We start from the raw sequence: 27,138 nt of genomic DNA on the forward strand, positions 1-27,138 counted from the left end.
GGTCACCGACACCGTCGTTTGTTTTCTGCCTTAAATTAATCGTAATTATCTTTAGAAAGTATTAAATTTGGCATCTTAGAAAGAAATACACTTCGCTCTACCACCATGTATAGTGTAATAAAACACACTTTCGCCCTGAACTATTATAACGTTAAAGCACTCGGACGCAAGCGTCCTCGTGCTTTAACTATAATAGTTCAGGGCAAAGAAAATGTTTTTACACCATACATGGTGGTAAAGCGAAGTGTATTTCTTAATTAACTTTCGATAATTACACATTCGAATTCCCACAGATCAATATTTTATAATGCTCTACTGTAATGTTTTAACCGTATCATTGTTTTAACCGTATCATTCAACAGCTCCCAAATAACGATTTCGGGCATCTATATTACAACCGTATCATTCAACAGATCCCAAATAACGATTTTGATCTATATCAAAGTAGTTTAAATGGAGCAGTAGATCGTTACGGTTACGGCAAGACATATAACCTTCTGGCTGACGAGTTTTCCTGTGTGTAACTCTATATTTGTCCCTTGTAAAACGAAACAGGACTTATTTACGTATGCCGAGCGCACCGCTCCACACCCTGCAGTACATCACTGTCAGTTTTTTGTCACTCTAGTGTAGATACAGACAAACATGTCACACTGACCCAGCAGGTATATGCGATCACATTTTGCGGCAGGAGAAATACGTGAGTAGAATGATAATTGTGTACATTGTCAGATTTTGACGTTTGAGTTGTCCATGTATGCTTACGTCACGCATGAAGATCACGAGGAAAGACTTGCACTATACAGAAAATATACACACAGGTATTGGATAATCGTGTTGGGTATAAATGATTATACATTGTTTTCAAAGGGTAACAGCAAATGGTCCTGAGTGGTTTCCGACACACAATATGCTCATTTTGAACGCTGCCTGCCAATTTTAGCATCTGTTTACCTAATGGGAGGTATGTTTGTCTTATGTAGGACACGCATGCACAAATCGACTATCGAGACTTCAGGATGTGTCGAGTTCGTGTACTCCGATCTGCTCAAAACGTTTATTTCTGCCTTCGAGGGACAAATATGTTAATCGCCTTTCCTGTCATAAGCTACGTCCGCTTATTTTTATACCCGCTTTTTGAAGCCTCTCAACGGATTGTACTGTTTATTAAATCACCTGTATATGCACGTGCATAGGGTGGGTGAGTCGATTGAGATAAGAGGGGAGAAGGTCTTGTTCGGGGTTTTGACGTTTCTGGTAAATTTAATCATGTTTAAGCACGCGTGGTGTAAATGGATTAGCTCCCCACCTCCTCCCTCCCTACCCCCCTGCAGATGATATGGATTCCGTAACTTACGTGTGCAATCTGTATTGCCGTTCATAGTGTCGCTAACCTGTACACGATTTCCAAGACATCGCTGATCACGAGAAACTGAGAGGCAGTTATAAAAAACAAACAAGCTGTCATCATTGGTATTATTTACATGTATATACCAACCTGACAGGCTGCAGTCTCTACATGTCGTACAAAGGCCACAATGTTTTATTTCCTGTTTGGTGACATGCGATACACCTATATCATATTGACTGATGTGTGTTTCTATAGGTGAAACAATTCATTTCAAACAATTCATTGAAGATGGCGTTATTGAACAGGGTCGGATTTACATTTAATTTCGAGCAAAATATATTCTGTGGCATATATTGGCAGTCAAGTTTAAATTGTTCTGATACATAAAAAAATTATAGGTAATACATACATACATACATACATACATACATACATACATACATACATACATACATACATACATACATACATACATACATACATACATACACACATACACACATACACACACACACACATATATATATATAACTTTAGCGAAAATGAATGAATGATGATTTATGAATCAAATGATCACGGTTTTAATCTGATTGTATAGCTTATTGTTTTAATGATAACTTTGCCGTTATGTGTCGCCTATGACGACACTCAGCTTTCATTGTACACTTGAAGAGCCGTTGAACGGCGAAAGATCTTGTGCAGATAAAAAGGAGACTTGGCAAGAAGAAATACACACACACACACGTGCGTCTGTATGTATATATGCCTAAATTTAAGATCCATTAGCCACCTTCAAACCATTAGAATATACACTGGCCTACCTTTAGAATACAGAACCACAAACTTTACACTTTACATCACAACACCTCTTACCAACGCCTATAGATATAATGTACTTATTCCTTCCAAGCGTTTGTGATGTAAGGGAGGTAACTCTAATTTATCTACTACGTCCCTGCAATATGACGGGACGGACGCTTCATAAACTGTGAGTTTTTTTTATCTTTCCACTAACACGTAATCAGATGTTGTGACAGTTGCATTTGGTATCTGTATTCTAGTGTAACTGATTTATCCAAATGTAGAATGCAATTGTTGTTTATTTTGTTGGTGGGATACAGACGTTTTATCGATAAATTTAGCAGACGAGCTTTGGCAGATCAAGACTCATTGAAACTCATCTAGGACCGTTTACACCCATTAATGTTCTTGGTTGAAACTGTTCGAACAGTAACAATATTCAAATATGGTTCATTTGTGACAAAATAACGTATATATTTAGAGTTGGTATTGGAATAATGAGAGACTGTCAGAAAATGACGTGTGATAATAAATGTTTTATGTGAAAGTAATCAATCAGCAGACGTCAACACATATCAGAGTACTGTGGCACTGACATTTTGATGGCTGTTCATTTCTCAAAAATAGCTTCACTTCAGAACACATACACTGATGTGAACGTGGGGCTGGTCACTTTTGTTTCGTTTTTTAAATATTTTCTCTAAATGTAATTGACATCTCAAGGTACTAAAAGTTCAAGATGTCAGACTTCCATACATTCTTCGCAAATTGTTCAAATTAAGATAGGAAATATGATATGAAAATTAAGGTGTACCTAATTATACAGAACCGTAACCTAAATTCGTGGATAACCTTGATTTGTGGATCGCGGAAATTATCATGCTGGCTCGTAAATTAAGTTTCGACTGACCTCACGAAGTGGTACTTTTGATGTACATACAATGCCACGCCTCGCTGACAAAAAAGTTCCGAATCTCTGCATTACACGCAAGTACTCTAAATATAATTGTCCAGCACTGAGATAAATAGCCCCAGATCACTAATACTACCATTACCAAATTTTATTTTTACAAAATGTCAAGTAAAAAAGATACCGTTAGCTCCAACCTTCTCACTTCTCGTTGTCTGCTTTCCTTGGTGTCAATACTTACTGCAGTGGGTGTCGTACATAGTGGTATAAAGTAACCGAATATGTAATCCACGAAACAAGGTGACGTCACATTTTATGGGTACACGAATGGGTAATGATTGTAAATGGCTTCCGTAAACAAACGTTTCATTCACGAGTGGAATATTAGGCATTTTCAATTTGCTGAATCAATGAGTAAAATAATCAGTGCATATACAAAATGAAATCATGCATTTAAAATATGAATTTCGCCGCACTTCCCTTATATCCACGAATCAAGGTTACGCGAGTGTAATAAAAGTCTGAATTTCTTTTTAAAAAACCCCATTAAAACACAACACTGTAATCGCACCTGCAAACTCTCATGCCTTTGGCTTGAGACATTCTTTCACTTTCCATGTAATACTCTCACAACAACACGGTTAAATCTCACGGCAAACTGGGGTCATATGTAACATACAACTTTATGGATGACAACTTCTTATTTATTGCATAGAGCGATGTTTCGATGTAGATTGTTACATCGTTATCAAGCTAAAAGTGATAACGATGTAACAATCTACATCGAAACATCGCTCTATGCAATAAATAAGAAGTTGTCATCCATAAAGTTGTATGTTTCATTTTTGAGTCACCAACTTCTAGAATGCCCATCAAACAATGGGTTCATATGAAAAACTGTGACAACATAAAATCACAGAAATAGGTCTGAATACATCATTTTCAGTGAATTTTCTGTGAAAGGAATTTGTGATACCTTGGACCTCAGCATCTCAAGCTTTTTTCTCTCTTGGGGTTGGAAGTTGTGTATTGTAGGACACAAACATGATTCTTTCTATTAATCAAAATAATGAACTCAGACTGTGAAAACGTTTCAGAGGTTGACAAGTGTAGAGTGACTGAGTGTCACACAAATGCAATATTTCCTTGAATTATGATACATTTTACTGTATTTAAGAGTAAACGTATTTGCATTATGCGGACATTTTCCTATCACAGAAGTCCTCATGTACCTTCTGTCTTCCTCGAACAAACCTCGGGTAAACACAGGTCTCAAGGACTGTCACAAAGTCCAGCAAGATCAGTAGTCTGAAAGTCATAATTGTTACACTAAGAAAAACAAAAAATTACTTTATTTGTGTCCTGCTACTGGAGGAAGGGAAGCCACTACTTGAATCCTGGATGGGTGAGGTGAAATTGGGTTTAACTTCGTGCTTGAGAATATTTCGCTGATATGACGACGTGCATGCGTGTGTATGTGTATGTGCAACTGCTTGTACTAGTCCAGACTTAAGCTGGTTTTATAGTGCTAGCCCACTGAGATACCATGCCGCAGTGAAGCATGAATACCCAACTCAGACACATTATACTGACTCCGAGCCAACCAGTCCTTGTTGTACCCATTAATGCCGAGCACCAGGCAGGGACTAACAAGTACCATATTTTAACGTCATTTGGTAAGACGCGGCCGGGGATCGAACCAGCAACCTTCCGCTCTCCGGGCGGACGCTCTAACCACTACACCACGGAGGCGGTCTCCTGGATGGGACTCAACCTAACAAAAGCACTAGAATCTGTACTTTACTGAGGAAGTGTAATCCCAAATGTAACATATGTTGCATTTGACCACTTTCTAAATGGCATTGTGTATTTCATACTTGAACATTGTAACTGATAGACTGACATTTGGTTTATGGAAACATAGTGTTGATAGAAACAAGAAACACTAAAACATAGTTAACGGATACAGTGAGTGAGTATGGTTTTACGCTGCTTTCAGCCATGTGCAAGCAATATCACAGCAGGACACCATAAAAGGACTTCACACATTATACCTAAGTGGGAATCCAACCTAGATACTTTAACCACTAGGCTACCAGACTGCCTGACTCTGAAAAGGAGCCACAAGTGAGATGGTAGCTAAAGAACTGAACCTGTAGAAAATCTAGACTTACTTCATTCAGGGCTGTATGTAGCATTACTATAAGGGCTGGTGGAAAGGAAAATAATGTGGTTCAGGGGACTTTGACACAGACTACTTAACTGATAACAACTAGGTCAAGGCATGTATACTTCTTGTCGTTATGGTTACCATACAGCGTGACTTCATAAATCACACTTGCCATGTTAGAACTTCATTTTATTCATAAGTTCTACTGACACCAAGTACAATGTTTAACATGTTACCTTTGGCACAGATCTGCAATAAGCACACTGAAGACGGTGACCGATTTATTTTACTGTTACCACAAAGCCTTTTCACTCAGTTCTATGGTTACAGCAATCAGACCTGTTGGCCGTTGTTCTCAACTGTTATCTCTTCAGTGTTGTAGACTCTCTAGGTTACCTACTCTTTGCAGAATTACTGATAACTAACATCTGTATTTTAGATGCTGATATTTGCTATGCAACAAGTTATTATGTTGTTTCATCACTGGTTACATGCATATAGATTATGGTACAAATCGAAATTAATTTTCGACATTATTGGCAGTGCTTGATGTTTGCCCTATGACATGAATTTGGGATTGAATGTTATCGTTAGGGTTATTAAAAAGGCCCTTTGATTATCATGCTTACACGCACTTATGCCTACATGCATGCACACAAGCACACATACATTTCAATCACCATCTGTGGGAAATGAGCCGATGAGCCACACTGATATGTGGGATATGGAGTGTTTCCTCCATGACGACACAGCAATCCTACTGAATCAGCCTAACAATACAGGTCAAGGCCGTTTAGGTGTTTATTTCTCACTTCATGCTGATGGTATTGTCACAGTAAGCACTTCTATGATAAACTGAATCAAGATAAGATCATAATAAATATTTAAAACCATGTGATAAAAGTGATAACTTCCCATCTGATATAAAGATAGACAACATGATTGTTCAAAGACCCTTCAAAAGTGTTGAAGTATCTTAGATAGTGGAGATTATTAATCTCAAACTTTGTACATATAATGATAAGTTTTGTTTACTAAAGTTTTATAATGGCGAGATTGTACTATGTTAATCACCCCACATTCAATCACAAGAATTTCCTAACTTACCTCTGACCTCTGACACACTTAAGGTGATATTATCGAGGTGATATTGGGAGGACAGGTTCAGTGTATGAGACTGGCTTCTTTTCTGTTCCCATCATTCTACCGTTGGTTTGCTGATTCGTGAAGAACACTACAAGAATCAAAATGCTGGGATTCAAATGGAAAGATATTTGGAAGGTAGGGTATGAGTGAGGGGTTTGTATGACCTTCACACATATTCATAGTGTCATTTGCAGCGATGTTTATGTGAGTTTCAATGTAGTAGGTGCAAGGAGATTGGCTTAATGCAATGTAAATGAAATATATCTTGTATTGATTTATTTCAAATTGTGTTTGTATCACAATAAATCTTGACAAGTATCAGTCCTCTGTAGAATGTATTAGCTGGGTGTGTCTTCCATATAGTTATCACACACAGTAAGCAGGGTTTTAATGGATTCAAATGTTGCTTCCTGTATCCATGAAAAATAAGAAAGGACAGAAGAAAGAATAAATATCAATGTTGGGTCTCTCTCAATGCGAAAGAATATAGATGTTCAAAGCATGGAATGATTAAGAACCATTTCATCTGAAGTATTTATGCAAGATTTATGTCATATTTCTGGTCTTGTATGAAATTCTAAAATACAGTTAATTGTCTCCCAATGAACTGATGTTGAAGACCAGCCTGGTTACTTCTTGTTTCCTTCAGTCTTCAGCCTATTCATGTTGTGGACACATTAAATGTCTATTACTGAGACTCGCATGAACTCAAAAATAGATACAACATAGGTAGATCTCTTACTTCCTGAACCACAATACCACACAAAGGTCAAGAGACAGTATTCACCGTCCCACTCTGATAAGTTTTATAATGGCTACATCAGTTTGTGACGGGGCGGGCAAGAGACACAGGGGACAAGTGACACACAGAAGAGCAAGATCATGTAAGATAATACCATAATGCAATCCAAAAATTCAGTATTTTCGGTTTCCGTCATTTCTATCTAGCTATTCAATGTAACAAAGATTATATTATTTTTTCCCATGTTATTGAACAATTCAAGGTTTGGCTGTTGTCAATTTTCTGCATTATGATCATATCTCATATACCAAACCGAAACGGGCCGAACAAATGACTCCGATAACTAAACTGAGTCAAAGTAAGCTGCAAACGATGTAACCTGAGACATGTCAAGTTGACACGGTCAATATCAATAACTATCGGTAAATTGTAGCTATTTCAGAAACATGGAAGCAGAAGTATGACAAGTTTCTCATTATACATGGCAGAGAACAAATCACCATATCACCATTAGAGAGAGAGAGAGAGCGCTTGTGCATGCGCTCGTTAAAGCGTTCTCTCGTCATCCCAAAGACCCGGTGTAGCAGGCCATTTCTTCCCCTGTCTTAACTTTCCCTGGGAAGAATCTGGCCTAGGCCAAACTTTCCCCGGGGAGGTTTTCCTAGGATATTCTTGGCTAAAGTTTCCCCTAGGCCAAACTTTCCCCCCTGTTTAAACTAAGATATTTTGTTCTGTTTTCTATGAAAAGTGGGGAGATTCTGGCCTATCTATGCTACTTCTTCCCCACCCTTGTTCTCATATCAAAAGGGGGAGATTCTGGCCTATCTATGCTACTTCTTCCCCTCCCTTGTTCTCATATCAAAAGGGTGAGATTCTGGCCTATCTATGCTACTTCTTCCCCACCCTTGTTTTTATATCAAAAGGGGGAGATTCTGGCCTATCTATGCTACTTCTTCCCCACCCTTGTTCTCATATCAAAAGGGGATTTTGAGATTCTGGCCTACCTAGGCTACTTCTTCCCCACCCTTGTTCTTATATCAAAAGGGGGAGATTCTGGCCTATCTATGCTACTTCTTCCCCACCCTTGTTCTCATATCAAAAGGGGGAGATTCTGGCCTACCTAGGCTACTTCTTCCCCACCCTTGCTTCTTATATCAAAAGGGGGAGATTCTGGCCTACCTAGGCTACTTCTTCCCCACCCTTGCTCTTATAAACCGACAGTAGGTTTGACTTATATTTTGGTACACATTTCTGCTAAGTAGTCCATTTTTGCCTCTGACTTGGGTGTAGTGATTTGAATGCATACATGTTTGAACAACATATATCTCTAAATCCATCCTGCTCCTACCACCATTCCTATGAAGACACATTGCATTAGTTCTTCATCTGTCCACCATAAGATGTAAACATTCAATCGCACATTTGATGGGTAAATAAGATGTAATATACATAGGTTGCTTGCTCTCTTATCATGCTGTTTATTATCTAATATTTGTTGTATAAATGTAATGGAACATTATTCACCTAAGCTTGTTTACTAATCTATAATCACTTTGGGTGAATGAAATATGATTCAGATATCCATGGGCCAAGTATACCCCTTATCAAACCTTGTCTTTTGAATATAGAATAAGGCAATATAGTGGAATGATAGATGATACAGCATTTGATACAGATATTGGCTTGGGTTGTTGTTGTGTTGATGTTTACATCTGCTTCCAACTGTTAAGTTGATGTTGCCAACATGGATGCCATATTTAAAGCCATGAGTGAGGGAATAAAATTTTGAATGGATATGGACATCCAAGTAAAAACTGGGTATTTAGTTAAAGTTTCGAATATAGTAATGATTTTGACATAAGCCAATTTTGAGTAAGTGGGGATAAGTAAATTATTGAAATATAAAAATAAGTAAATGAAATGAAAATATAAAAATTCGACAATAAAAGTAATGATATAATATCATTTAATTAAATTTCAATTTATCATCTTGGCATTTAACGATCATTAATGAATAAAATCTGTGTCTTGGATAAAAAAATCTGAAAACAGTATTTGTACCTTTAAAGTTTCCACAACATGAGATTTGATTGAAGCTGACAAGTAATCAGTGCAGATTTACAAGGTCATTTACACTGATCACTGATTCTGGGCTGATCATGTTACTATAAGTATTGTGTCACAGAAAAATGAATAGAAAGTGTAAGATGTTCACACTTGATTATGCCATAATAGGCTGTCTATTTTTTAGTTACTACACACACTTTTCTATGATCCTAAATTCTGATAGCAAACATCAAACAACGAACATGGTGATAGCTTTGAGTTTTGTGTTGTTGTTTTGTGTTTCTTTTGTGTCAGGCCTACGAGAGTTTTGTTTCCATTTCAAACGATTTGTCTTCCATTACAGATGTATTGTTTCGGTTTTAGAGGATATTGTTGCAGTTTTGGTGATTTTTGTTCTGTTTTGGTGTATATGAGTTCAGTTTTGATGATTTGTTCACCGTTTGTATGGTAGGCCTGTGTGTGTGTTGTTGGATATTGTTTCTGAGGATTTTGAACTCTTTATGTGCTGTTAAGACTTTTTCCACAAATATACCCCAGTGCTGAGTTGACAGTGGGTTGTTCTAACAGGTTTGTTCTAGCTTACGTGATCAGGCTAGGTCATATGAACTGGGATCTCTAGTCAATAGTGGAGAGTGGACGAAATGTCTAGGGCAGCACAATTTACTAAGCATACCTGTGACTCTAGGTTTGAATCAAAGTTGGCTCCGATTAAGTTTCTGGGTTTGTCAAAGTGATAATGTCTGAAACCTGCATCACTTTAGGCTTTTCTTTCACATTACGCTGACAAGCCTTGATAAATATACACAATGCATTTAGAAAGTGATCAGAATCATGTAACATGTGTTATATTTGGGATTACTCTTACTCTGTAAAGTACAAATGCTATTTAGTACTTACACAGTGGGGGGAGAGGGTCGACTAACCCCATCCTTTCTGTACTGAGACAAGGCATTGTGTATTCATAGCTTCTGTCATAGGGGCCATGTCAATTTACACTTTTCAGAGGGGAACATAAAGTTTGGGATCTACTAGTTTGTGTCCAGACTTTCATTTTGTGGAAGTCGCGTTTTCCTGAAACTGTAGTGGCAGAGTAGGTTAGCTGGCTGACTTTCTGTGCTGGCGATTAGGTACCTGACTCTGAGGGTGTGGTGTCAAAATTCAGGGTGGGACTCAAGCGCAAAAATGTACAAGAATCCTTTGTTAAGGGGGAAAGTGTAATCCCAAATATAACATGTATTCCACGTTGACATGTAAATGGACTAGTGTTAAAAGCAGCATTATACCGAACTCACTCCTAATATAAGTAATGTTGTAACAGCCGACTATAAAGGGGGTAAACAGCCGACTATAAAGGGGGTACAGGTGGATGTGTGACCAGATTGAGACGTAGTGGAACATAGTGGTGTGGAGGCGTGCTCATCCTTTCACTCACTGGTTTGCCTCCATGATATGGCAGAAACGTTGGTAATAAGAGCTGTTATGATTCTCTTGCACATTCAGTGAATCACACTGTATCCCTACATGAATAAAATTTATAATTGCCATCATGAGAATAAAATTTTTATAAATGTTTTAAAAGTATTTTTACTTGAATTTGTTATTGGAAAATATCGAAGACAGGCAGGATAATAGTCAACATTCAACATGTCAAAGAATGCATTGTGTTATTGTTTCACTGAATATAATGTTAACTACCTCAACTGCCGACTTGTTTGTGTTTTTGTTTCCCATTAGTCATATTTGTTACCCGATATACATGATACGTATCATAAGCGCCTCAAACTTGATACATTGCAGCCCTATTGGTGACCATCACTCACACACTTACTGTCGGTTATTCGGTTACTTTACCATCCACTTACATATTGCTAAATATTCATGGAAGTTAATGAATGTATCTACTATCTGTCAAACTCTGTCAAATGGCACTAACTTGATGAAGTCAGGAGTGATGATTGTGAATCCCACCATGATTAATACATATGAGATGTACTCTAATTAATAAAATATGAAGGGGCTTTGTCCAAAGCTTGTTCAATGTTGCCAATTTTATATTTGATTATCCAGAGCATTTTCTGCATTATATTCAGACACATACTTTTCATCAGTTTGAATGACATGATGCATTATGAAACAAGTAGATAGTAAGTGAAACCCCACACCGATATGGTCTCCAGTAGTATCATACAGTCAGTTATGGGTAGTGGTGTACCAATGATCGAAAATAATCGAAAATCGATCGAAAGAAGGATTAAAAATAATTATAGATTGTAAAAAAGATATTTTCGGTTAATTAGAATTTTGTGGTTTAGTATAACACACTTGAATGAAGTAAACTAACTATTAAATTTGACGAATATTCAGTATACTCATGAATGATGGTATATATAGAATACAATAATCAAGTAATGGGAAGATGACAGTAAGCATTATAAAATGTTTAATTACACTTCCAGTGTCTTTCTTGCATGCATGTTTATTGCAGGACAGTATTAGTTATAAAAAAAAACATGAATTAGAGAAAAACTGTTGAAAACCCCTTAAAATTGGTGATTACATTCAAAATGTATATATGTCGATTATAATCGATAATTGTTCACCACAAGTCCTCCGACAATCGATAGTGGATTTGGTAAAATTCCGATTCCCTACACTAGTTATGGGTTTGTTAAAAATGTCAACTTGAACACATAACAATATGATAGTTTCTTGAACACCTTACCAGTGGTATCAAAATAACAAACAGCAGATAATGTTGGGTATCGAGATTTCATTGCTGTGTCGTATTGACATTTACTAGACTTCCAGAATTTGAGTTAAGTGTATTTGAAATTCATCATTCTCATTTGGAGGCAAATGGACTTGATTACATTACAAGGATGTGTGTGCATGATGACGTGATTGTTAATGTAGGAACGGCAGCAAACAAACTCATGCTAAGAAGCCCGTGTGTCAAAGGTGAACATCAGCCATCTCACTATTGGGGAAACAGAGATTTACTTCTCAACTTCTGTAAAAGATCTAGGAGTATACTTACAGTCAGACCTTTCAATGGAAAGACAAGTATCGGAGATCTGCAAGTCATGTTATCATCATATCCGGACCATCGGAAAAATACGCCATCTACTGACTGAATGTTCTACAGCTGCCCTTGTTCGTTCCCTCATTCTTTCCAGAATAGACTATTGTAATAGCTTGCTTTTAAACATCCCACAAGAGCTCTTGAACCGTCTGCAACGCATAGAAAATATTGCGGGCACGTATTGTGAGCAAAGCACCAAAATTCTCAAGCATGACCCCTATTCTAAAACAGTTACACTGGTTGCCCATAAGAGTTAGAGTGAACTTTAAAGTTTTAACCCTTGTCTACCAGTGCATACTAGGCACTGCTCCGGCTTATATCAAAGAACTGTTCAAACCATATCTTCCATGCAGACAGCTTCGCTCCAGTGACAAAAACTTACTTCACATTCAAAAATGGAAGTTGAAATCCTATGGTTCGTTCAGTGGCGGCCGCGATGAACTGGAATGAGCTACCAGCTCACCTTAGAACAAGCCCAACAGTCACATGTTTTAAAGCAAACCTAAAGACATACCTTTTCTCTATGTTTTACAAGTGACTCCTAAATTCTATCTTGTCTGCGCTTTGAGCATGCTGTCGGTGTGGATTTAGCGCAATACAAATGGACTAATTATTATTATTATTATTATAAGAGGCCTTTTGATTGGTGGTTAGTTAAAGATTATAATGGAGGAAATTGTGTTCAAAGTTAGTGATAAGAGAAATGGAGCTAATATTGTGGTTGTGAAAGGGTCCCAGGTGTACATATTCATAACAGATTAGCATAGTGTAACCTAGTAGTATAGTAACCTATGGGTTAAAGGATCCACTTATCACACCAAAAGCACATTCCTAGTGTCCCCAAGCATGATATTGCTTGAATATTGCTGAAAGTGTAAAATGCTACTCACTCACTCACAAAAGGCGGGGCGGTGGGGTAGCCTAGTGGTGTAAGTGTTCTATGTGAAGTTCTGGGTTTGATTCCCACATGGTTACAATGTGTGAAGCCCATTCCTGGCGTTCTCCGCCATGATTTTGGTGGAATATTGCTCAAACCATACTCACTCACTCTCACATAAAGCCGACATGCTGATATCTAATTTGAATATACTCACTTAATCAAGGCGGTGGGGTAGCCCAGTGTTTAAAGCATTCATTCATCACACTGAAGGCCTGTGTTCGATTCCCCACATGGGTACAAAGTGTGAAGCCCATTTCTCAAGTCCCCCACCATGATATTTGCTGAAATAATGCTAATAGCAGCATAAAACCAAACTCACTCCCTCACTACTCACTAATTCACTATCTTTCAAAACCATCACTCACTCACTCACTCACTCACTCACTCACTCCACCCTCACTCCTCACTCACTCACTCCTCACTCACTCCTCACTCACTCACTCACTCACTCACTCACTCACTCCTCACTCACTCACTCACTCACTCACTCACTCACTCACTCACTCACTCACTCACTCACTCACTCACTCACTCACTCACTCACTCCTAGGATGCTGATATGACGATGATCAAGGATGTGCCAAGCATAACCTATCCCAATTTAAATCACATTCAGACAAATTGTGCTCACTAGTACAAGGCCAGATCGATAGTCAGTGGTAGTCAATTACACAATTACATGCAGAAATAATGTTTGAACGTTTGACAATGTCCCTCATTCAAATTGTTTTGATACCTTTTATGTAAGTACCATGTGTTGCAAATATATTGATATTGTAATGGGAAAATAGCTACGCATATCACCTGTGTTTTTATATTTATTGTGCTGGTCTTCAGCTTGCAAACTAAACTACACACTTTTAATGCTAACATATTATATCTATTTTCTAAAACAGATAAGAGTACTAATCTCTTTGTATGTAATAATCATTTAATGTCCTTGTAAATGTAATCAAAGGTTACATTCACAAAAGTAACTTCAACAACTGCAGAGGAGTACAGTGCCTGATTAAAATGCGACATTTTGTTGTAAAGTGCCAAATTATTTGCAGTAATGTTTATAGAAATCTTTCTCAAAACCGTAACTTTGAATGTTGTATAATAATTTATAGCCTGGAGCTTCAAAGTAGTTCCTGCTAGGTGACAATATATATCAGAATGTGATACCATGTTTATCAGTGTAGTATACTGCATATATATATCATATGATACAAATATCATGGGTGTGACTTGTTTCTATGTACCAGTGAGTGCAAAGTCAGCATGGCAACCAGGATCTCACAGCTCCAACACAATATTGATTCCTGCTGGAGTGACCCAACTAACTGCACTATCCTACAAATCTATGCTAACAGCTACTGTTTCCTACCTACATTCTATGTGGAACTAGGACAGCTGACACAGCCACACATGATAGCAAGCAATGAAATATATTTGTTCACTACCATAGTTATCCATATACAGTACAACCAGAAATTATTGAGAATTTAAAGATTGTAATTTTTTATTTTTTTTCACTCATTACTCACGTATTAAATGTGAATATTAGCAGAACATAACTCCAGATTCAAAGACAGGTGAACAGTTAGTATTTTGTCAAGTCACCATGGGCAGCAATTCAGGCTTCAATGCGGCGGGGCATACTACTGATCAAAGAAGTTGGAGAGTCGTGGTCCATGCTGTCCCAATATCGGACCACCTCTTCTTTCATTTCAGCAATATTTGTCAGATATTTCCTATTGACACTTTCCTTCATAAGTCCCCAAACATTTTTTATTGGATTTAAGTCAGGGCTATAGCTTGGCCAATATAATAATGTCATATGTTGGGTCCGATACCAGGCCTGTGAATGCTTTGAACGATGTTTTGGGTCGTTGTCCTGCTGGAAAATCAAAAAAATTCCATAGAACACGTGAGCAGATGGAAGTAAATGTCCCTCGAGAATATCTGTGTAGCGCTCACTGTTCATATTCCCTTCAAATACACAGAGGGGCGTTGCCCCTAACACAGATATGCCACCCCACACGTTCAATATCGGACTGTACTTTGGGCGCTGACTTTTTGGGCGACTTTTCTGCCAACCCATTGCATGCTGCTCAGTTCTAATTGTCTCCTTACAGACAGCCACAGTTCCTCTATCAATCATATCCAGCCTTAAGTTTTCTAACCTCCTTAGTTTGTTTTTAGAAACAAGAATACCAAGCCGCCTCCTGTCACCGACAGTCAATTTTCTGGGCTTACCTGCGCCTCCCTGGTGCTCAATGCCATATCCATTTGCAATATTTATCAAAACACGATAAACAGTGGACAAAGGGATACCTGGTCTACTTGAAATCACTTTAGCTGATCTGATGTCCTTGTTATAATACTCTAAAATCAACTTCATCTTCTCTAAACCATCCATACTGAGGATCACTGAAAATGTCGTCTGCTAGCAAGTAAACAAAGGGAGATAACTCTTCACAAACTAATGAAAAAGGATTAACGGAGTTGTCTCTCTTGAATGAAACCAAGCACTTGATAGCTGGTCAAGGTTGTTTATACTAGAAACCCAATTAAACATATTCCTAAAATTCTCAATAATTTCTGGTCATACTATAATATACATACCACATAGCGTTATTTATGCCACAACATTTTGAAAATTCCTGCAGATATTTTTACTCTCATTAGTTTTAAGTTTCAACTCTTTTTATTAATGCACATGACTTAAATTATGTTATATAAATCCTAAAGTAAACCTTAGACACACATTAATTTAATACACATTTATAAGATGATATCACCATGAATACATGTTGAGTTATGCATGAATAAAACATTTTTATGATGTAATTTTTAAGGACTCGCTGTTATTGTGCTATTAGTTTTCATCATCTTGACAACTTACATTTGCACTAGGATCTGAAATGAAAGTGGGAACTATGTTCATATTAATAGATTAATTATGGTCTGCAAGTTTGCCATGTGCAAGGTTTATCTTGTTTCACACAGTGGTGCAGGTGCTACAGCGCTATAGGTGCTACATCGATATTAGGATTGTGTTTATTGTGGACAGTGGGGATCTACCCAGGTCTTTCTGTACGTGAGTCTTGGTGGTTATCAAGTTATATCAGTTGCTATAGTTCCAACAAGCAGGGTATAAAGTACTCAAGGTCTGCTCATTATTGATCAGAATTGGTATTTATCTGTCACTTTATTATATACCCATGTAAACTTAGGATAGTAATACAGAGGTGCAATACGGATGATGTGGTCAATTCCGTATTGCATCCCAGATTCCGTATTGCACCCCAGATTCCGTATTGAACGCCTGCAGGTTCTACTTTCTCCAAAGCTTGGCACTGTCTGAACTCGTTGTTTCTCTGCTCCCATGACATCTTCTCGTTCAATAAAAGACATCCAAATGCACTAGTATGACATTTTATATATATGCACAATAGTCTGTCATACAGACGCTGAAACAAATTTATCCAAGAAAGCCCATGCAAGTCTAGCATATATGTGTCAGGTCTAGATTTCCACAGTCACCATTTCTAAAAAGGAAGAAAGTCTCTGGGCTCCTTTTCATTATATTTTATGATTATAATTTAGGAACTGTTTTTTTTCTGTAAAATATGTTGATTTCAGAGACTAGATGTTAGTCACAGTGTTTTCACTCACCTGTCCTTTTGCAGTATGATTTATAAGTCACTGTCACTATATATAATCGGGGGCGGTGGGGTAGCCTAGTGGTTAAAGCGTTATTGTTTTCGATTCTGGGCACAATGTGTTAAGCCCATTTCTGGTGTCCCCGGCCATGATATTGCTGGAATATTGCTAAAAGCGGCGTAAAACTAAACTCAGTCAGTCAGTCAGTCAGTATATATAATCGATATTGTTTTTACTCAGTTAAACTTTTGCAATAGTATTATAGCTATTGATATACTATCGCAGTAATGTTTAAGATGTCCATGTGCTGTTACAGCTGTGTATGAACTATTGTTGAACTGTTAGTATTTAGTTTTAAACTACATAATGTATTTGCTCTTGTTTCAGAGGATGAAGATTTTCGGGATAGAGTTTGCTCCCCTTAGGATTCCCTTGGAGCGACGCCTGCAGACTGTAGCAGTTTACCAGTTCACTCTGTCGTTCTTGTTCCTGGGATTCTTCTGTGTCTTCCTGTCTTTCTACCTGCTATTCACACGTTTCTACTACATATCCTTGATCTATGCAGTGTGGTACTACTATGACCGCCCCCGGAGCTCCCGCGGAGGTCGGCGTGTCCAGTGGGTCCGCAGTTGGAGTATATGGAAGTACTATGCCAACTTTTTCCCTCTGAAGCTGACAAAGACAGTGGAGTTGAACCCCAACAAGAACTATATATTTGCAAGTCATCCCCATGGTGTTATGTGTTACAGCCATTTTTGCAATTTTGCCACAGAAGGCACCGGATTCAGTGAAATATTTCCTGGCCTGCGTCCATACTTACTTACCCTCGCAGGCCAATATACGTTTCCATTCTTCAGGGACTATTTTATGTTAACAGGTAAGTGTGGCTGGGCTGGCTATTGTGTGTGTGTGTGTGTGTGAGTTTGGTATTACGCCGCTTTTAGCAATATTCCAGCAATATCACGGCGGGGAACACCGGAAAAATGGGCTTCACACATTGTACCCATGTGGGAAATCGAACCCGTGTCTTCAGCGTGACGAGCGGACGCTTTAACTAAGCTACCTCACCGCCCCGGCTATTGATAATGTGATATAGATCATAGAGATCCATAACTAAATATCGATCAATAATAAATAAAATCAGAGAAGTAGCTTTAAGCAAAAGTGCACTAACCAAAATAACTACATTTCACAGGCCAGACTAATTTTATTTTTTGTTTTACAGATTTTTGTCCTCAGAAAACCTGAAGGCAGGAGGGTTAAAATAAATCACCAGTCAAAGCAAAAACCCACATGAGTTTCCATGTTAATTCTTTTGGTTTGTTTATATCAACTAAAAATAACTTGAGTGAGTTTAGGTTTCACACTGATTCCAGAGTATTTCACTTATATCACATTAACATTAGGATTTTATTTTTTGAGCGGGGAAAATTAATTTTTATTTTTTTTCTTATTCCTGAAAAATATGACCGGCGGATCCATAACACAAAAAATTGAGAGTGGTGACATGTTTATGCATGGATTACTAACAAAACAGCTCACTCAACATAATTTAGAAACAGCTCATGAATAAAAACTTAACTTTGTATTGTGTGAGTAAATTAGAACTTAATTTTACCACAAATGTTTATGTACGTAATTATCAAGGACACAATATCCATACTGATAACATTAATCATTTTTCCTATCGACGATATTTCCCATTATCAATCTTTTTAGCCAGGCCTAAAGTGGAATTAGAGTGATGAACTTGTAAATGTTTTAGAATTGTGTTATATGTAGACGCTATGAGTTAGAACATGTTGGCAGGCTGCAAGCCACCTGGCTGTCAGTTGGTGGTAATTTCTGGTAATTGTTTGATCAGCATTCTAAAAGTTAGTGAGTCAATAATGAAGCATACAGCTTCATGGATGACAACTGCTTGTTTATTGCAATGTTACTTTTAGCTTGAAACGTCGCTCTATGCACTAAACAAGAGGTTGTCATCCATAAAGTCATATTTCTGGTAGATTTATTTCATATTGAGATATTTTGTTTGAGATTTGCTATTTTTCTTTGCTTTTAACATGACAAAGTAAAACATGTGAGCAGATACAGTTTCTGTATGTGTTCTGTTTCAAAATATTAAATAAACACTTTGAAGTAAATTGGAATGAGCAAAATGAGAAAAAGAAAGTACAACAGGGATGATATAGTGTTGTCTAAAGAACTACTCCACTGATATTATCTGGCTTGTATGTATCCCTTATCTGTAGAACTAGTATTCTTTACCATCACTACACAAAGATTCCTGTGATTATATCAGTTACATGGTCCTGTGTGTGTAAGACCAAACCCAGTTCTGAGATATACGTCATGAGGTTGGTGTTTCAGGGTCCTGTAGTGCAACCAAGGAAAGTATGGAGTATATTTTATCCAAGGTCGGGAAGGGCAACGTCCTTGGCCTTGTTGTTGGAGGAGCCATTGAAGCACTGAATGCTTCTCCTGGAAACTTCAAACTCAATTTGAAAAGTCGGAAAGGTTTTATAAAAATAGCCATGAAACATGGGTAGGTATATTCATGAACATAGGAAACTTCTTGTAAATGGTTTTGTCTGAAAGGTATACAGAAGTATTTTCTCAATGACAGTGTGTAGAATCGCTGAGGACCTATCCTAACCTGGAATCCTGATGGGGCACCACCTGCCTGAACATATTCCTTCATGATACTAAAATATAATGACCCATAGTCTTCGATCTATGGACCTGTGAAGATCAGTGTTAGAGATGGCCTTCTGCCACCCATGCTTGTCATAAGAGGTGACTAATGGGATCAGGTGGTCAGACTCGTTGACACGTCATTGTATCCCAATTGTGTAGATCAATGCTCATGATGATCACTGGACGGTCTGGTCCAGACTCAATTATTTACAGACTGCTACCATATAGCTTGAATATTGCTGAGTGCGGCGTTTACCGAAAAACAACAACTACAGTTTGATCTATGGAAGCATATTAGTGCCATGCTACTTTGTAGATGGAAGTATGTTTTTAGACAGTGTCAATAATATGCATTCTTGTTCCCATACATGCCTAAAGGACTCTCTGAGTTGTTAGAAGTAAGTATTCAGCAAGGTATATTTCAGCCATCTAACTTTCGTACTCTCCATGTGGTTGGTTTGATGATTTTGGACAATGGGATAAGTATCGTGGGGTAAAATGACACTATTTGATAGTAAGACTGGATGCATGTGTTCCCTGGTCTGAAAGTTTTAACTAGTGTGTTGGTCCAATAGCTAATCTAGACAACCAGCGGTCAGACTTCCATTATTGTGTGAAGCCGAGTGGGTTAGATTGTTTGCTTTGTGTGCTGACCATTAGGTGCCTGACCCTGAGAGTGTGGTTTCGAAATTTGTATGGGGCTCATGCCCCCAAAAAGTATTAAAATCTGTACTTTAAAATATAATCCCAAATACAATGTATAACATGTTACAAGAATCTCTTGCTCATCAGGTACCACTGTACTCACCCCATACATGGCTTCAGATAACAAGGGGCGGTGGACTAGCCTAGTGGTTAAAGCATTGCTCCTCACGCCGAAGACCCGGGTTCGATTCCCCAAATGGGTACAATGTGTGAAGCCTATTTCTGGTGTCCTCCGCCATGATATTGCTGGAATATAACTAATAGCGACGTAAAACGCAAACTCACTCACTCACTCAGATAATGATGATGATCATCATGTTTCTTTCAGAGCGGATGTCTGTCCTGTATATTCCTTCGGAGAAAATGACTTATATTCTCAAGTGCCTAATCCAGAGGGGTCCTTTGTCCGCAAATTACAGCTAGTGCTAACCCGGATATGTGGGTTTTCTCCACCAATATTTTTTGGGAGAGGCGTGTTCAATTATACCTTTGGACTCCTGCCCCACAGACGACCAATGAACACAGTCGGTAAGTCGACCATGACCCTTGGGTGTAACTACATGTGTCAATAGTTAAAACTCTTCTTCTATTTGATCATGATGATCAGCTTTTGTATGATTCAAAGTGGATGTTGAACTTGAGCTGGTACGGAAATTTAATCTTTAGGACTATAAAATGGGTCCTGTTTTTAAGGTCATATACACCCATCCATTGTTTACGTTTCCTCCTTGTTGAGAAGAGATTTGTTTGACTAGGAGCAGTAACTGAAAACCATTCTTTCTGTAGCAAAACTTCCTCAAGTAAATTATGCTGGCGTCTACACTATGGATGATTTGGTTCAGATATTGTTTCCTACCGGTCATTATGCTGTCACGTGTTTATTTTCAGTGGGAAAACCTATTGAAGTTACAAGGAATGAGAATCCCACCAATGAAGAAGTGGCTGATCTTCACCAAAAGTACATCGATGCTCTGAAAGACTTGTTTGAAACTCACAAGACCAAATATGGCATTGGTGAAGACGAGCATCTTATCATTGAGTGAAAACAAAACCAAATATGTTTCGGATGAAGAGAACCATCTTATCATTGAGTGATAAAAAGATCAAACATAATATAGTTGAAAATGAACTTCATATTGAGTGATAACTCCAAATATGTTATGGATGAAGAGAGCCATCTAATTATTGAGTAATAAAAAAGACCTAATATTACATAGATGAAAATTAATATCATATTGAGTGATAACACCAAATATGTTATGAATGAAGAAAGCCATCATATTATTTAATGATAACATGACCAAATATGGTGATGAGGAGAAGAGACATACTATTATTGATGGCAATACCAAATATGGTGCTGATGAAGATTGCCATTTTATTACTGAATGATAACATGACCAAATATGTTGCTGATGAGGGAAGGGGTCTTGTTATTGATAATAAGGCCAAATATGGTATGGATGAAGGGAGAGCCATCTTATTATTAAGTGATTATTATTAAGAACACCAAATATGGAGTTAAAAGACAGCAATCTTATTTTAAGTGGGAAATCAGAAAGAACAGACAAATGAAAGTGGATGATAAATGGTGTTTTTTGACATATCAACTAACAGTAAATTGACAGAAATGACAGAACAGAAACTTTTATCGCCCAACATAAACTATTTTGATGTATTCTTGGGGATTAACATTCTTTGAGGCTAGTCCTGTTAATACAATAAATCAGGAACAGATGTTTTAGTTTAAAACTCAGTTGTGCAAAACAATCATAGCACCAAGCCCATTGTAACTGAAGCATGAACATAATGTGATGCAGTCTGCTTAGTGCCATGTTTAAGTTTGTGCATCTGGACCATGATATTTTAACAATTCTTTTATTTTTAACAAAATGTTTTATTTGTAAGTATTGTAATGTTTAAGTGCACAGCAAACATCACCAAATAATTTTATGGCGAAGTTTGGAGATACAAATGTTAGTGATAATGTTTTGGACCTTTCATGTTCACAGATATTTCCATAGGAATAGTGCAAATGGTCTTTCATTTCTGCATAATCAGCAATATTTCAGGCTCTTTGAGACAATTAATGTTTTTATGCCATGCATCATAAGCATGAAAAATAGCCCTGCTAATTAATGAACTGATATCTCCATTGTGTTTGTTTGTTTGTTATTGCTTCATGTTTAATTGAACATTGTGATAACTGGATAATCTTACAATAATTATGTGTTGATCTGTTTCATGAATTATGTACTTGTATGAACTACATATCACTATAATGTTTGGATGTTTAAGATATGTAGATGAAGGCATTTCAGTCTGGGAAGATGTGTAATATTTGTGAGCCTGGTTTTACAACAATTGTATTTGATTTGTCAGGCTATGTCCATGCTATTCCTCGAAAGAATGATTCCGGTGCCATGTTGATGTAGACTCTTGGAAAAGGATGAATAATGGCATAAACGGTATTATGTTAAATGAATATACATAGAGATTAAAAAACGAGTGGGTGTTGAATATGGAAAATATTCTGAGATATTTTTAAATGTTTTGATTTATTCATGAGCAAAATCAACATCCACAAGTTTTGTGATGTATATATTACCCACAGGACGGGAAAACAGTGTGATCCATGATGAAATATCAAGCAGAGGATGTGGATGTAAGCAAAACAAAAGGGAGATAACTCTGTCAAGACTACCTTATAGATGAAAATAAACAATTAAAAATATTCAATTGAAAATAATACTAATCCCCAGGACACCAAAATTGAATTGTAATTGTTTGTTTGGTTGACATTTTTGGTAAAAAACTGCTTTGGAGTTATAATGTTATTTAAAATATCGAGGTGGCAACAGAAGGTTCGGCATTATGACGTCAATATCGTTGAATAACCTAGCTTGGTTACACAACACTTGTTGGATAACTTTCAACTGGTTACACAACACTGTTTCAAATGACCAAACTTATCTCATAAAGATATTGAGAATATGTGTGTAATAAATGATAGTGTTCAAAACTGTGTTATGGTGAAGGTGAATAGACAAAAGTTGGTTCTGGTTTAATATATATATCGAAATTTAGACAGATATTCGCCTCTCTGCCTAAAACTGACAACCCCTCCAGGAGTTGCATCAGGAAACATTTTCAATTTGGCTTTTAATTTCTTGGCATAACCAAGTACTGCACCAAGCAGGATGTCTTGTTTCATATCTGGAAAAAAACCAAACAGGCAGTTCCAAATGGAAACAAAAATGATCATACTGTACTGCCAGCGAAGTTAGCCTCAATCTGTCACTCTCTTGCCTGTTGGTTGCTTTGTCGCCCTTTCATTGTGTCATCTAATGTATTGTCCAGGTGAGGGATGCAATCTTGTTTCTTAACCACATCTATGGGATCTACTTGGGTGGAGTATTTGACAGTGACCTCCAGGCTCTTTAGGTCGAATGGAGGGACACTAAGGGTAACTGTAAGGGTAATGAAATTTACTTTATATTTTTATAATCCTAACGTCACTAACATTTCATCAGTTGCCATATTTTTTTGTTGGCAGTATATATGTTTGTGTTAATGTATATGCACTGTGATGAAATACTGAAAATCTTGAAAGGACTGTAAGATGAAACTAATGAAAAATATTTTTCTTGCTTGCATTTCTAAAGTGACACATTGAGTTCATGATTTATGGTAGACAAATATCATCTGTGACAGTCTTAGATGTCTTAAACCCGTGAAGATCCGGGTTAGAATTGATCTTCAGTAACCCGTGTTTGTCATAAGGGTGGTCAGGCTTGCTGACTTTGGTTGACACGTCATCGTATCCCAGTTGCGTAGATCGATGCACATGCTGTTGATCACTGGATTGTCTGGTCCAGACTCTTATTTACAGACTGCTGCTGGAATATTGCTGAGTGCACTAAACTAAACTCACTCACTCACTTAGATGTCTTAGCACTTCAACTGTGGTAAGCTTAACATTCCTGTGATTCTAAGACATCGCACTGTAGTTCCACTGCCATTATATCTAGTCGAGAGCCTCAGTACATATAGTAAGATGTGGCATAACCTCACTATGCCCCTATTGTATACTTATATTTATATCAACTGCTCACCATTCATGAGTGTCATTAAATCACAGTTTTAAAATACTGTATTGTTTAACAACCTCAATACTTACAGAAACACACACACACATGCACGCACACCCACTACACAGAGTTTAGTTTTGAATTATGTATTAATAGTATCTATTCCAGAAGTAAACTGTGATTATCATTCAGTCTACATATACTTAACTACTGATATATACTGATAAATTGATATATACTGGTAAATCTATCAGTTTGTCCATGTGGTGTAAGGTATATCGTTTCACCACTGTTTCTTATCAAGTGCACAATCCAAGATGTTATAAAGTTCACCCCTTCTATCTGTGACTTGGTTGATGCCTAGACTGCTAATCATTATAGAGGTGTTCACATGCACTACAATTTAGGGATAACATCTTCTCTAATAAAAACTATTAGAGTCATATCAGTATTTCTCACATATGTTCCCAAGCAATGTCTAAGAAATGCTAAAAAAACTAATATTGTTTATTCAATACAAAGTAGATAAAATATTCATCACCATATCCAACAGGGTATGCTTTGTATTCTAAAAATCTATCTTACGTCTATATGGATCATACTTTCATCTATGTAGTTCATACATTCATATTACTTAAATTTACATATATGATAATCTACTTACGAGAAGGGATCATCTAGTATCGAATTAATAATTTATTTTCTTAAGAAATCGACACAATTTCCTGGACTGTTTTATGTAACCCCTGGCTTAATTGACATATTTCTTTGATGTTCAGCCTCGAGTTTTCTGTATTAAGAGGCTATCAAAACATGAAATGAGGTACCTCTACACTGAAATATGTCAAAGTTTTGTTAAATGAATATATTTAATTTTGGTTATTTCTTCAATTTCATGCTGATACTTTGAAATGATTTCAGTTGTGAAATTACAGAAAAGGCAAAATGAAAATATATGACAACATGTTGCCTGACATTTAAATATATCGAGCATATATTTGTAACTCATGTTTGTTAAACCATATCCAACTTGGTTTGTAACTACACAACTCAATAAAATGGTCTCAGTAATGATACCATTATAATACATATGGAGATGAAAGTATCTCCTACATAGATAAGTCTATTCTGCACAGATGATAAAATACTTTTACACTGAAGCATAAATATGCTCCGGGAGTGGGCACTGTGATTTTTGTTTGTATGGAGTACAATATAGTTTTTATAGTTCTATTTTTCAGAACATCAAGGTTGTCCAGTGAACTATTTGCATGCTTTAGACAAATTATCTTTTTTCAGCATTTTCAGGAAAAATAAAAAATAAAACGGTTGGCCATTTATAATACAAAATACAAGCAACACCTGGTGATGTTTAAAGTTGACACCACAAAGCATGGATGTCGACCAAATGCAGGTAGTTGCCCCAAGATAACAGTGTGGCAGGTCAAAGGAGACCTAGCAATGAAATATGTACAGAACAAATTATTTTGCAAAAAGAGAATTCTATATTTTAATAGTTATGTTTGTGTCTGAATCTGTATTTTATCATTCCTGCATAAAATCTCCACTGCTGGTGTAAATATGTGCCTCAAAACCACAATGTGAGAAGTGCATTGTTTGTAGTTTCTTAATGTTTTTATTAACATCACTTTTATTAATAAATTTAGTGTTTCCCACCTGTATTTTTATAATATTTACCAGTATTTTCTAACATGTCTGTGCTGGTTCGAGAGTGTTGTTCCAGCATACAATAGTTGGCTGTTGTTTCGTGACGCAGCAACCACCAAAGATCTAGACTGGTCTTCACCAACCCATGCTTGTCCTAAGAGGCAACTGGGATTGGGTGGTCAATCTAACTGACTTGGTTCACACGTTATTGTATGCCATTTGCGTAGATTGATGCTCATGCTGTTGATCACTGGATTGTCTGGTCCAGACTCAATTATTTATAGACCACAGCTATACAGCTTATAAACAACAAACAAACCCAAATCATTCAGCAACCAGGTGTGGATTCGTATTTGCCCTTAACTCTGAACAGCTGCATCCCCTAAGGACCCAGAACCATAAAAAGTCATAGGTCCTGATCATATTTTAATATGGAAATAATACTCTTAGTACTGGGGATGAAACAGATGTTGGCCGAAAGGACCTGTAGAAAACAAAAGCTGTGGATCCGAGTGGATTTTAGTCGGCTTCGTTCTTAAAGACCGAACACTGGCGGTGGGGTAGCCTAGTGGTTAAAGCATTACCTCGTCACGCCAAGGACCTGGGTTCCCCACATGGGTGCAACGTGTGAGCCCTGGTGTGACATTGCAGGAATATTGCTCAAACGGTGTAAATCCATACTCACTCACTCACTCAAATATTCCCAAGAAGACAAAACAGCAAAAAAATACTTAATAATTTTATTTAGAAAGAATACTTTTATCAGCTTCAGTGCATTCATTACCATAAAATTACAACTAACATTTTCAGAGATAAAAATCACAGTTGTTTTGGAATTTCTTCCCAAAAATTACAGGAATGGTTTCACAGCACTGAAAGTGTTAAAAGATGTCATCATACAATAAGACGACTTGAATGATGAAATGGTACATTTACATACACATCAGTCACAAAATGTATTCAACAGCTAGTCCATATCAGGGGTTACACTTGACAACATTTGTGCCCTGAGCATGGATGATGAAATTCAAAGTCGACACTATTTTCAACAAAACAGGTAATCAGTCCTTCAAGGAGTTGAGTTGTTCAAGTTTTTTTTTCATGAATAAACAGT

The 27,138-nt window shown here is 37.1% G+C and overlaps 1 protein-coding gene across 6 annotated transcripts; it reads left to right on the top strand.

The window, feature by feature from the left end:
• The first annotated feature begins 553 nt into the window (after positions 1-553).
• On the top strand, positions 554-26,032 carry LOC124266779 (2-acylglycerol O-acyltransferase 2-like). 6 transcript variants are annotated; one of them, XR_006895854.1, is made up of 6 exons: positions 6,325-6,513; positions 17,248-17,737; positions 19,234-19,408; positions 20,594-20,793; positions 21,154-25,423; positions 25,713-26,032. XR_006895854.1 is itself a non-coding variant. In XM_046701576.1 (5 exons), the coding sequence occupies exons 2-5, from the start codon at positions 17,251-17,253 to the stop codon at positions 21,306-21,308; spliced, it is 1,017 nt and encodes a 338-aa protein (XP_046557532.1). In that variant the 5' UTR covers positions 554-700; positions 17,248-17,250; the 3' UTR covers positions 21,309-26,032. The 6 variants fall into 6 exon arrangements, 5 of the variants coding, with proteins under 5 accessions (XP_046557532.1, XP_046557534.1, XP_046557533.1 ...); XM_046701576.1 differs by lacking the exon at positions 6,325-6,513 and adding an exon at positions 554-700 and having other exon boundaries at positions 21,154-26,032; XM_046701578.1 differs by lacking the exon at positions 6,325-6,513 and adding an exon at positions 803-821 and having other exon boundaries at positions 21,154-26,032.
• Positions 26,033-27,138: the final 1,106 nt, after the last annotated feature.

Source organism: Haliotis rubra, unplaced genomic scaffold (assembly GCF_003918875.1).
Source record: "Haliotis rubra isolate DU_JTF1 unplaced genomic scaffold, ASM391887v1 Scf128, whole genome shotgun sequence".
Taxonomy (NCBI): domain Eukaryota; kingdom Metazoa; phylum Mollusca; class Gastropoda; order Lepetellida; family Haliotidae; genus Haliotis; species Haliotis rubra.

Coding starts and splice junctions, on each gene's coding strand:
- LOC124266779 (XM_046701575.1), top strand. CDS start 6,481: ATGCTGGGATTCAAATGGAAAGATATTTGGAAG. Junction 6,514..17,247: donor AATGGAAAGATATTTGGAAG/GTAGGGTATGAG, acceptor CTCTTGTTTCAG/AGGATGAAGATTTTCGGGAT. Junction 20,794..21,153: donor ACGACCAATGAACACAGTCG/GTAAGTCGACCA, acceptor GTTTATTTTCAG/TGGGAAAACCTATTGAAGTT.